At 35.3% G+C, this 12,373-nt stretch overlaps 1 protein-coding gene across 10 annotated transcripts in view; it reads right to left on the bottom strand.

Annotated features, from left to right (window-relative positions):
- kif21b (kinesin family member 21B) overlaps positions 1 to 12,373 on the bottom strand; it is an 89,119-nt gene that overhangs the window by 51,501 nt on the left and 25,245 nt on the right. For all 10 annotated transcript variants that reach the window (XM_042733633.1, XM_042733632.1, XM_042733631.1 and 7 more), the window contains exons 2-3: positions 1,957 to 2,179; positions 1,287 to 1,469 (exon numbers count right to left, since the gene is read on the bottom strand). In XM_042733633.1, the coding sequence (XP_042589567.1) occupies positions 1,287 to 1,469; positions 1,957 to 2,179 (406 nt within the window). The remainder of the gene's footprint in view (positions 1 to 1,286; positions 1,470 to 1,956; positions 2,180 to 12,373) is intronic.

Consider the following 12,373-nt stretch of genomic DNA (forward strand, 5'->3'; position numbering starts at 1 on the left):
GAGAAAATACTATTTCAGTCTTTCCTCTTAGAAACTAGTATAGAAGCTTATGTAATATATTAATTGCAACTTTTTATCTCACTTTTTTTTTTAACTCAACTAGTAACTGCAACTAGTAATTTATTAATAATTAAAGTTTTTTGAGTGTTTTACTCACAATTTGGACTTTTAATTACTATTCAAGACAAAGATAGAAAGTCGCAATTTACCTTTTTTATTTTTATTCTGTGGTGGAATTAGGTTTCAAAAATATAGCGTTTTGTTTTATGTGTGTTTTTTTTTGTTTTTTTTTGAAATTTACTAGCAAAATGTATAAATTAATAAAGTAAATCCTACACAATTTTTTTTTCCAGTGCAATTCAACTATAATCACGGCAACCCATAAAAATAAAAGTTAGGTTTAACTTGATGAAATTGCAATTCAACTATAATCACGGCAACCCATAATATATTATATATATATTATATATATTATATATATAAATATATATATAATTTTATATTTTTTTTTTTTTACAGTAGAGTATACATCTCAAGGTACTAATAATACAAATTATAAAATTATTACAATACTATTTTAAGAAATAATCACACAATTGTCCTTTAATTTACAAACCTCTGTTATACTTCTACAGCACTCTGTTTGCCAAATAATGAAAGGTTTTGTTTCATTTTCACTTGATTAAAGCTTATTTTTTTATTTTTTTTTGTTTAAAATCAATATTTTGATTTCACTTGATTATCAAAAAAATTAAATACACTGAATATATGAAAAAAATCATGGGGCCTTATTGTTGTAAAAAATGTTATACATTAATAAGTCATTTTTATAAATTCAGTTAATTAGACATGCTTTTCATTATTACAATTTAATTGAACTGTCACAGAATCCAGAATAAAAACACAAAATTTGGTAAAAAATAAAACAGAATTTAAGAAAAAAACTATTATTTCACAGAGACCTCAAAGTATTGTTTTTGATAAAATTTATTAAATTTTTGATAAAATTTGATATTAAATTGTATACGATTTATGATTTAAATTAATTTTGATTACTACTGTATAAATGTAATTTAACCATTAAAACAGAGTGTAGAAAAATTCAAACAAGGAAAGAAAAAAAGAAAAAAACAAACCGGACTCCAGAAAAATTACACTGGAAAAAAAACGCTTTTAGAGAAAACCAAAACCCAATTTGGGAAAAAAACAAATCTGATTTTCTTGGGCCCTATAAATGGCAGCAAACCTGCCACAAAAAAAGGGTTCTATATTTGATGAAGCCTCACCTCCAGGAACTGGGCGCTGACTTTGAATTCTGGCAGGGGCATGCCGGCGCTCTGTGCCTCTAGTCTGTGTTTCTGGATGCCCTGGAAGAGATGACGCACGGCCCGTGGGATGATGCCCTGCTCTTCCTCCGACACAGTTACATCAAAGCCAGTGCCCATGGTGTAGGTCTTTCCTGAACCGGTCTGCAACAAACATCAAAAACCATGCACAAAACCCATTACAATGAACAATGAAGAATAAAAACAAATACAATGCTGACATTCAATATACAATCATACACGCAACTGAAATTGCACACAGTGAAATGCATTTTTTACATTTTTTTTATGTTTCCAAAGGTCTGCTTATAATCACAGTATGGTCATGTCATAATTTAGATATAAATATTTATTTATACTCTGAATTTAGCCTCTGATTCGAATGCTTTGTTGACAGGGACGTGTCTGCTGTGAGACTTTAATGGAGATGTCCACTGCTGTGATTGGCTAAAATCTTGGCATATGAAATGAGTTATACATGTTGAACTCTGTTAAAGACTGTTACTGTTTTTACAATAACAACTGCTAAGATGAACTAATCGTGAAAAGTCATCTGCCATTTCTGGTTCACAATCAGTGTAAATGTCATTTTATCAGTTGTCCAAGTGTAGACAAGTGTGGTAGATCTTACTTGTCCATAAGCGAAGACAGTTGCGTTGTATCCCTCGAAGCAGCCTTCAATCAGCTTGTGAACACAGGCGCTGTAGATCTGATGTTGCTGAGCGTCCAAGTCAAACACGAAGTCGTACGTAAAGGCCTTGTCTTTACCTAGGAGCACCTGGGGCTCCCCGGGAGTAACAGAGGTGCAGATGTGACATCCCTCAATCTTCTCCTTTGCCATCTGTGGCCGGATCCTGATGAAAAGAACAAAACATAAAAAATTGACAACACATTAACAAAAGGCAAGAATCATGGACAAATGCTGCATTCAAGCCATGTCTGACAATCTGCTCTGCCACAGAATCTACTTAATTCCAAGAAATTAATGGTTCAATGTTTCAAAAGTTGACTGGACAGCTAGCCAACTCTTAAGACTAATAAAACAGGATTTTAAGTTTTATCTGAAATGAAGACATTAAGACATGAAGACATTAAAAAAAGAAAATAAATATGAATAGACAAATAAAGACAGAAGACAGAAATACATAAAGTAGCTACCAAACTATCTTAGACAGCTCTAATTTTTCCCCATGTAATTAAGAGCTTTCATTAAATTTTGTTTAAAAAAAAAAAAATAATTTACTAGCAGGGAACTCGAAATCTTCTTTTTTTGTTTGTATTAAAATTTAGAGATAAACCTTGTTTTATATGAAGGTTTTTTATTAATAGATATTATTGTTTTACTCTTGTCCTGAACAGAGACTTTCTATCTTATACTAGGAAAATCTATTTAAAAAATAAACACATGCTAAAAAGTATCATAATTTAAACAAAGAATGACCAAGCAAAACATTAAAATATATTTTAAATAGATTTTTAGTAAAATCTACTTAAATGTTTTTAAAAAATACAATGGTCCAACAGTCTGTTTTACTTCTAATATACAATATCAAAATTAAGTGTACCAAGTGTTTTCAAGGACATTATCATTGAAGAGTTGAAGAGTATGCTTGAGATGGAATAGAAGACATATTAGAAATTAAAGCATGAATCACTATCTTTACTGTGCATCATTTTTTAAAATCATGAATTTATGTGAAAATCTAAATAGTGTAATTTGTGAAATGTAGGATACATAAAAGCTATGAAATGTAGTAATCAGGCAAAGGAGTAATTTCCATCACAGAATTTGAGATGTGCTGGAAATGACACTCTTTAAAGCACTCTTTAAAAATTGATGCCATAGAAGAACCATTTCTGGTTCCACGAAGAACCATTCAGTCAAATGATCCAATGATCTCTTTCTTACCTTTTAATAATCTGAAGAACCTTCTTTCCTTTTGTGAAACAGAAAGGTTCTTCAAATGTTAAAGGTTCTTTATGGAACAAAAAGCTTCTTCTATGGCATCGCGAAGCAGCTTTATTTTTAAGAGTGTGGTGGGATTTTGCATTACTTTGCATTACAAAAAACAGACTTCTTTTGTGATGCATGTGCAAAAACATTGTTAGTGGACAAATTTAATTAGCTAGTGAGAGTGTGTGAATACTGTTTTCAGACCACAATGGCAATATAGCAGTAGATGCCCAGGAAACACCCAATTTCAATAGTTCTGAAATTACATGAATGTGTTCACCACATTATTACACCGTAAGGAAACATTTTTCCATTCCAATATGCTCGTTTTCCATTATTTTTCTATGTACATGCACTAGACAGACGTGTATGACCATTGCGATTGCATCTCATGTCTTTAAGATGCCATGTCACGTTGAAAGAATTTCAACTTTTACTGTAAACAAAGCTTGTAACGCTTGCCCGCCTCCGGGGTCTTCCGATTGGCCCACTATTCTGGAACTGACATCGATGAGTGGTGCTGTATGTAAAGAGTGTAAAAAAGTCATAATGCATGAAATAGCATTAGAACTCCTGTGTTAGTGTGCAAGTTGTCATGGCAACGGTTTTATTTGACAACAGCATGGCGGAGGAGCGCAGCATCTCATCTTGCATTAAATGCAAAGTTGCGTTCTGTGTGAACAACCCCTAAGAACCATCAATTTTCTATCGGGGGAAGGAACAGGTTAAAGCACCTACATTAATGGACAACTAAATACATGTCAAGTTAACATCAAGGTTAATTAAATCTCCAGGCTAAAAACCCACTAATTTATTAAACAATTAATTGATTTAAGTTAATTACCTTTTGTTTGTATATATTTGCATAGCCAACTACAAACACTCCTTGTGAAGAAGCTCCTTGTGTTACAAGATCAGCAAAACATGAAGCACACCACAAACCCAGTGCAAGTAGCAGACACGTCCCAGCATATGTTAGTCACATTTGAACCCTAATTCTGGGTGTTACACTGATCATTAGCATCTACAGCTGTGAGGGATGCACAAACCAGCCGAATGTGGCAGGAAATGAGAGAGAACCATGAATAATCAATTAACAAGAGCACACAAGCACAGAACGCAGGCTAAATCCCTTCTGCTTCACACACACACATCTATCCAAATCTACCCATCCTCCTCTCTCTCTCTCTCTCTCTCTGGCCTCAGCTGGGCTTTAGCCTCTGTCTTTTATCCCGCTCCACGGTCAGGGGAACTGTAATCTATAGTGCATTGATCAGGAGGACAAACACAACACATGAGGCGTTCCCCTGAGAGGATCACACTAAAAATAACCCCACGCTGGAGGATTACACATCTGATCGGCCCACACCGCATCCTTACCTGATCCTAGACCAGGTTACACCACTGAAATCCTGCAAAAGAGTCCTCCAAACTGTTTTCAGATCAGTGTGCGCATCAAAGGCACATCCTTATTGGCTTGATCTGTTTATCCTAAAGAGCCGTGCAATTTGTAATTTCCTGAGAGATAAAATACTAAACGTCTTGAGGAGATTATTAACGCTTCGCTAAATAATTATGTTGATGTTCCACAGAACAAAGACATTTCATTCCCACAGGGCCTGGAGTTTTAATAGGGTTGGTTTCTCTAAATAAGGACTGCTAATGCTATCACTGTCATTATCAATATTTAATTACGCAAAAACATTAACCCCAAACACACACACAAAAAAACATCTTTAGATGAGTCCCACAAAAAAATACTCAAGTATATCCTCAAATAGGAACATCTATTTCACACGCCAATATGTCAAGGCAATTCAGAATTTGATTCAAGCGTCTCTGCGGCTCTAAACTAGATTCATAAACAAAAAATCAGATGTCGGGCCACCCATTTTAATATCTCCAGTGATCCATTATTTGTGTCTGACAGTCAAGACACCCACACATGACAGGAACGCTCCTCACACATGACGCATCTGTCCGCCTGCTGGCTCTCTGTGTGCGTGTGTGCGCTTGTTTGTTTACGTGTACGAAAAAACAAAAGGAAGTGTGTCATCAGTCTGCTCTGACTGCACTTCCTGGTCTTCAGAAGGGAAGTTCTCGCCACATCCTTCAGTTAGAGAAGTCTAAGATCAGTGTGAAGCCACCATAACCACAAAGAGTCATTTTCCCGCTTTAAAACCTTCAAAATTAACTTCTGTGTTTAAAGTAGCTTTCTCACAAAATGTGGCATTTTAACACTAATATAGTTTACTCTAGTTACAAGACGGCAGAATCAGAGGTGTATCGTCCATGTATTGATGGATTTATTATGTCGCTGAAGTGAAGTGGAGCCTGTGTATGAAACATTTTCCATTGTCAGTCGTTATGCGACTGAATCAATGCACTTGTCAAGAGAAAAAGTGACAGAAGCAGCAGTTGTCAGTGGGGTGGCCAACCCAAACCCCGCCCCTGCGTTAATTGCGTTAAATATTTTTTACGCGCTAAACTGAAAAAATTAATCGTGTTAACACGCTAATTTTGAAACCACACATATACATATACACACATATACACACACATATATATATATATATCACTCAATGTTACAAGAATAAACTTTATATGTCTATTGTTGTAACACTGCCTTAAAGTCTTGTCTACGCAAAGTTATTTCTAATCATTCATCTCCTGCCATAACTATGCAAACCATATCCAGAAAACCATTTAACTTTCAAACAGTATAGAATATCAGGAAGGGATGTAAAATGTAACAAAGTTTGGTTTACTTGGAGAAAACCTGCATATAAATTGCTTACCTGTTTACTTATGTGTTTACATATAACATTACATACATACCCTACTGCTCAGGTTTTTGGGGTCTGTAAGATTTTATGTTTTTATATTAGATTTATGTGATCAAAAATAAAGAAAAACAGTAGTATTGTTAAATATTATTGAAGTGTGTGTGTATAATATACTGTATGTATAATACTTTGTTTGAAGTGGATCACAATCTTCATCAAAGTTGTCCTAAAACCAAACTTTGATTAACTTTTTTAACCCATTTCAAATGCTGACAAGCTTTGGCAATATTGTATTACTTGAGTCATATTTTGAATTTGAATACATCTTACTGACTACAAACTTGAATAGTAAAAAAAAAAAAAAAAAATTGGTATTGGTAAAGATTTTAAATTATTTCACCCAAAAGGGTGATTTAGAAACTTTACAGCTTAAATAACACTTAAATTAAATGTATAAATAAATGTAATAAAAAAAATACATTAATATGAAAATGATAAAAAAATACAACACACTCTCTGTCTAGATTTGTATTTTACTGTATAAATTTTTCATATTTGTATATTTTTTAAAGTTATTATGTCTTAATATACATATAATTATTATTTTATTTAAAAAAATATTTTTTTAAAAATGTTTTTAATTAATTATTTTTTTTTAAAAAAATTAGATATATTGTATAATATGCTTTTTCTTTTACCCCTTTTTGTCCAAAAAATAAAAACTGCTGAATGCTTTCTCACTCCAATACAAGCTTTTCTCTGAGCTGTGCTGATGAGTACTAGCCTTGGCACACACATCCATGTGTTTTTGTGGTCTTGAGAGACTGCTTTTAAAGAAGTGCTCCTGTGTGTGTTCAAACGGTGAGTGAGACGAATACAAAACGTCTCTGTTGGGGACGGACACAAAGCCATGAAGTAGGCGTGCGGTCACTCAACTCCTTCAGATTATGGTTGGTTTGGGGAAGAACCTTGCATCAGTTTCATAAACGGCCTGTGGGCAATTACATATGTGATCTGGCTGTGAAAGGGTCCATCACAAGAGGAAATGGACCTCTGTTTCCTGCACTGCTGCCCCTCCCTTATGACCCACTGATCTGTTTTTCCAGGCGCTGGTCAGAGAGAGTGAAAGATGGGAGGAAGAGTTTGCTTTGGATTTGGAGGGGGAGGTGACGATGTCAAAACAATTGTGCTTTACTTCCGTTTTACTCACTTCATAACTCAAACATAAGGCTTTTTAGTGCCGCATAAACTTGAAAGACTTGGTTGTAACAAAGAGTTTATTGCCAGTCAAATGGCTCTTGGCTTGGGCCCTTTGGACCGGGGCCCAGATGAGATTCTCCATCCATAAACTTTAATTGGCGATACTCAACTGCCCTTTTGTGTAGGCGACTTTGCATTACAGTAGAAGATATCAGACCGAATATTTCCATGAAACTGACAGTAGGTCAAGTTTAAACACTGTTTGTTGATAAAGAGACCTCGCCAGAGTCATCTTTGACTGGGGCAATACAGTTCTGATAGGTTTAAACTGAAGTGCATGTGTCTGTGTGTGCACTCGTGGCACTCTGTCCTCTCATGTGATTGGATGGCCATCCTTGCATTTTTCTGTCTTTCAGATCCTGTTTTCATCACGCATGTGGCTGGTTGATCGTACCCTCGCACTCTTCAATTTCCTGAAAACAAAGCCCAGGAATGTTGGGTGGGCATCCAAATATGCAAAGATATATGTTTATCTTGGCCTTGCAGTGAAGTGCATCAACCTTAAAGTGATATGGAAGCTTTCACCCAACACTGAAAACCCTGTCATCATTCCAAACATTTGAATATTTTCTCAACACTAAAGGATATATAATTTGACCATACCTTTTAAAATATCTGCTTTTGTACAGTATCTTTGTAAAAACAAGCATCTACATATATTTCATCCCCCATCTCTTAATGCACGTTTTTTCCCTTCTGGAGCATCGGTGAGCTTTTGAACCTTCTGTAATAGTTACATTTAGAGTCCTTCAGTTGTCCTTAGTGTGAAAAGATGGATCTCTAAATCATACAGCCACTTTTGGAAAAGGTTCAAATATGCATAAGATGCTGGAAAACCAAAGAATGTGCAGGAGCTGGAGGATTTTTCTGAAGAACAGCAGGCAGTTTAACTGTTGAGGACCAACGGAGGACTCATGAACAACTATCACAAAACAGAAAAACAGTCATGGATCATCCAGGAAACAACACAAAGTATAAAGATTCAAGGGTATGAAAACTTTTGAACGGGGTAATTTTTATAAATTCAGTTATTATTTTTTTCTTTTGGAGTATAAACATCTGTTATGTGAAATAGAAAAAGAAAAGTAAAACTAAGCTTGCTGTTGGTGACAGTGCTTGCTTGTTTTTTCCCCCATAAGAATACCAACATTGTTCACCTTTGGTTTAAGAAGCGGTTTTTACTTTACTGTAGCATTAAAACCATCCATCATTTCCTCAATATTCACGTCATTTTTGTGTGTGTAATTTCATTTTATATAAAATGTGTGTCTAAAGAAATTAAATTAAAACTTACATACATTTATAATTCATACAAATTATAAAATTATATAAAAACAAAAAAAAATTATACAAATAAAATAATTCATTATAATGCTTTGCCTTATATAAGAACTTATAGAAAGATCCAAACCCTATGCACTGTCTGCAGCTGTGTATCTCAACATTCTGAACACAAGCTAAAAAAAAGGTGATGACATCAGTATAAACCCAGTTTGGCCGCCTTTTACTGTCAAATTCATCATTCAGCAGGTCCTAAAAACAGATGCTTTAGTCGTCTGATTGTGGCATTGACTGAACTCCATTGGGGCACAGAAGCCGTCTGGCTGATAAGATTAACTACGTCCTCTCCATTGAGGAGCCTAGTGGAAAAAAAACACCAGAGGACCAATCAAACCAATAATAGGCTTTAAGCTTTTATCTCCTTTTCAGCGCCTGTGTGATGGGAATGGGATAGAGAGAACACTGCACTCACAATCTTCAGCTTGTTGGTGTGAAAATCCAAGCGACCCATCCAGGATTTCCTTCGACATGATCTGACTGCCGGCAAAAACATTTCTGAATAAACAGAAGTTTTCATATTCAAAACACCCCAGATCAGGATCATATTCATATATGCTACACGTTACCCGTTCTCTCACATTTTGATTGTGTTAATATTATGATTATGGCAAGAACAGGAAAAGATTGGCTCAGGAAGGGCTTTGGAGAGCTGCGCCGAACTCCCATCCGGAGCAAAACTGTCTGTCCGCACTTTTCTCAGCGAATATCTCTCTAAACCATCAGCCCATTTGCCTGGGGGATGGGAATGATTTGCATGAAACCCTCAGAAGCGTAGACATACAGTGCCACTTGAAAGTTTGTGAACCCCTTGTGGAATCTGTGAAAATGTGAGTACTTTTAACAAAATAAGAGAGATCATACAAAATGCATGTTATTTTTTTATTTAGTACTGTCCTGAGTAGTTTTACATAAAATATACAGTATTTACATTTAGTCCACTAGACAATAAAATAGCTGAAATTATTAAAATAACCCCATTCAAAAGTTTGTGAACCCTTGGTTCTTAATACTGTGTGGTTACCTGGATGTGAATGAGTCCCTTGTTTTTTCTGAACAGTTAAACTGAGCACTGTTCTTCAGAAAAATCCTTCAGGTCCCTAATCCGGCCCTCAAATGAAACTAATTGAATAGCCCTGCTATAAAGTAAAGATTAATTGTTTTATATGCTATAAACCAATGTATGCATTACATATTAGGGATGCTCTGATCTGCCTTTTTCACCTCCGATACCAATACCGATACCTAGGGTTCAGCATTGGCCTACCGATCTCAATCCGATACCAGTGAAGTTTTTTTTTTTTTTTTCATTTAAATAAATGTAGAATTTATCTCTGTGTGTGGAACTGATAATCATTCTTTCAAATCTAATAAATACAGACTACTTCATTTTAAAGAAAAATAAACAATAATATGAAAAATATATGTATATTCATAATCTATGACAAAAATATATCATAAAGTAGGTTAGTGGATAATTCAGCAGCAAAAGTTAGACCTCGTTTACACTGCAGGTCTTGATGCCCAATTCTGATTTGTTGCCTATGTCCGATGTTTTTGGCTGTCCGTTTACACGTGCTTTCAATTGTGACCCATATCCGATTCATGTGTTTACACTTGCCATACCGCCTGAAACATCGCGCATGCGTTGTTGTCATTTACCGCCTCCACATGTGCTTCCTCATGAGAATTATTACCTTTATTTAACCAGAATAAAACTCATTGAGATTAAAAATCTCTTTTCCAAGAGCGTCCTGGCCAAGACAGGCAGCAGCACAATTAACAAGATTACAAACATAAAAACATATAACATATAACATCAACATACAACAATTTGTACAAGTAATAAATAATTATAAAGTCATAAGAAATCAGAATTTCACATATTATCGCAAGGATCGTCCGTCATAACTGAGTCAGTCATAACACCTACAGCCAATTTGTGTAGCTTCCATGTTATTTAAAAGTAATTTAAAATCAACCAATGAAACTGGCTCCTTAAGATTCAGGACATTTTGCAGCTGATTCCAAGTGCAGGGGGCCGCATACTTGAACGCCCCTTTTCCCAATTCGGTCCGGACTTGAGGGACAGATAATAATAATAAGTCCTCAGAACGAAGACAATATCTTCCTGTACTTTTCTTTTTGATATAAGATTGGAGGTATGGGGGAAGTAGACCAAGAATTGCCTTATAGATAAAAATTTACCAATGATTAAGTCTACGGGTGGACAATGCAGACCAACCAACAACCCGATCATACAAAGAACAGTGATGAGTAATTGCTCTAAAGTTTGTGATAAACCTAAGAGCTCCATGATAAACAGTATCCAACAGTTTCAAGCTTGTGATGGAAGCATTCATGTATATAACATCGCCATAGTCCAGAACTGACAAGAAAGTGGCAGCAACAAGCCTCCTTTTGGCCTCAAAGGAAAAACATGACTTCTTTCTAAAATAAAAACCCAATTTCAGCTTTAGTTTTTTTACCAACTGTTGAATGTGAGGTTTAAAAGAAAGTGAATCATCAATTAGGATACCAAGATACTTGAATTGAGATACAGACTCAATCTCGGAGCCCTGAGAAGTAGTGATGGGTAGAAGGTTCTGTGACTTTGATTTTGCATTTGAGAACAACATAAGTTTTGTTTTGTCGTCATTCAAAACAAGTTTTAAATCGAACAAGGTACGTTGTACAGTATCAAAAGCAAGTTGAAGCTGACAAAGAGCTTGGTTTGGAGTTGATGCAGAGCAGTATATCACAGTATCATCAGCATAAAAATGAAAGTTTGCGTTGGAGACATTTTGATCAAGATTGTTGATATATAAAATAAATAGAAGTGGTCCCAGCACTGACCCCTGGGGGCACACCCTTGGATATACTAAGAGGGCTTGAAGTGAGACCATCTGCCTGTACGCACTGGGATCTACCTGATAGATAGTTCTCAAACCAGCAAACTGTATGTTCTGACAACCCGACACTGAGAAGTCTTTGTTTTAATATTGCATGATCCACAGTATCAAAAGCCTTCGATAGGTCAATGAAGAGAGCTGCGCAATGTTGTTTTTTATCTAAAGAGTCAATAAAATAATTTACTAATTTTAGGGCTGCTGTAGTTGTGCTGTGTTTTTTACGAAAACCTGATTGAAAATTAGACAGAATATTGTTGATAGTTAGAATCTCTTTCAATTGTTCATTCACCAGAGTTTCCATAACCTTGGCCAGGACAGACAGTTTCGAGATGGGTCTATAGTTATTTAAAACAGTCGGGTCGCCTCCTTTTAACAAAGGAAAAACAAATGCGGATTTCCATATAAGTGGAATTTCATTTGTGTCCAGAGAAGGATTAAAAAAATAAGTCAAAGGCGTTGCAATAAAATAAGATGCTAACTGTAGAAAATAAGGCTCCAAATTATCAGGACCAGCCGATTTTCTAATGTCTAAAAGTGTGAGGGCTTTATGCACTTCTGAAACTGAAAGTGGCTTAAAACTAAAAGAATTACTGACTCCAGGATGATCATGAGAATTACCTTTAGGATGATTCTGATGTGAAGTGTTGAGGGAATAAAATAATAAACCAGAGGCAATAAAATGCTCATTAAAACAGCCAAGCATCTCAGCCTTATCAGATAATTTATGTGAGTCCTTAAGAATACATGGTGGCAGCTCAATGCCAGTTTTGTTTCCAGCCAAGGATTTAATCGTCTTCC

The sequence above is a fragment of the Cyprinus carpio genome, chromosome B11 (genome assembly GCF_018340385.1).
Source record: "Cyprinus carpio isolate SPL01 chromosome B11, ASM1834038v1, whole genome shotgun sequence".
Taxonomy (NCBI): Eukaryota; Metazoa; Chordata; class Actinopteri; order Cypriniformes; family Cyprinidae; genus Cyprinus; species Cyprinus carpio.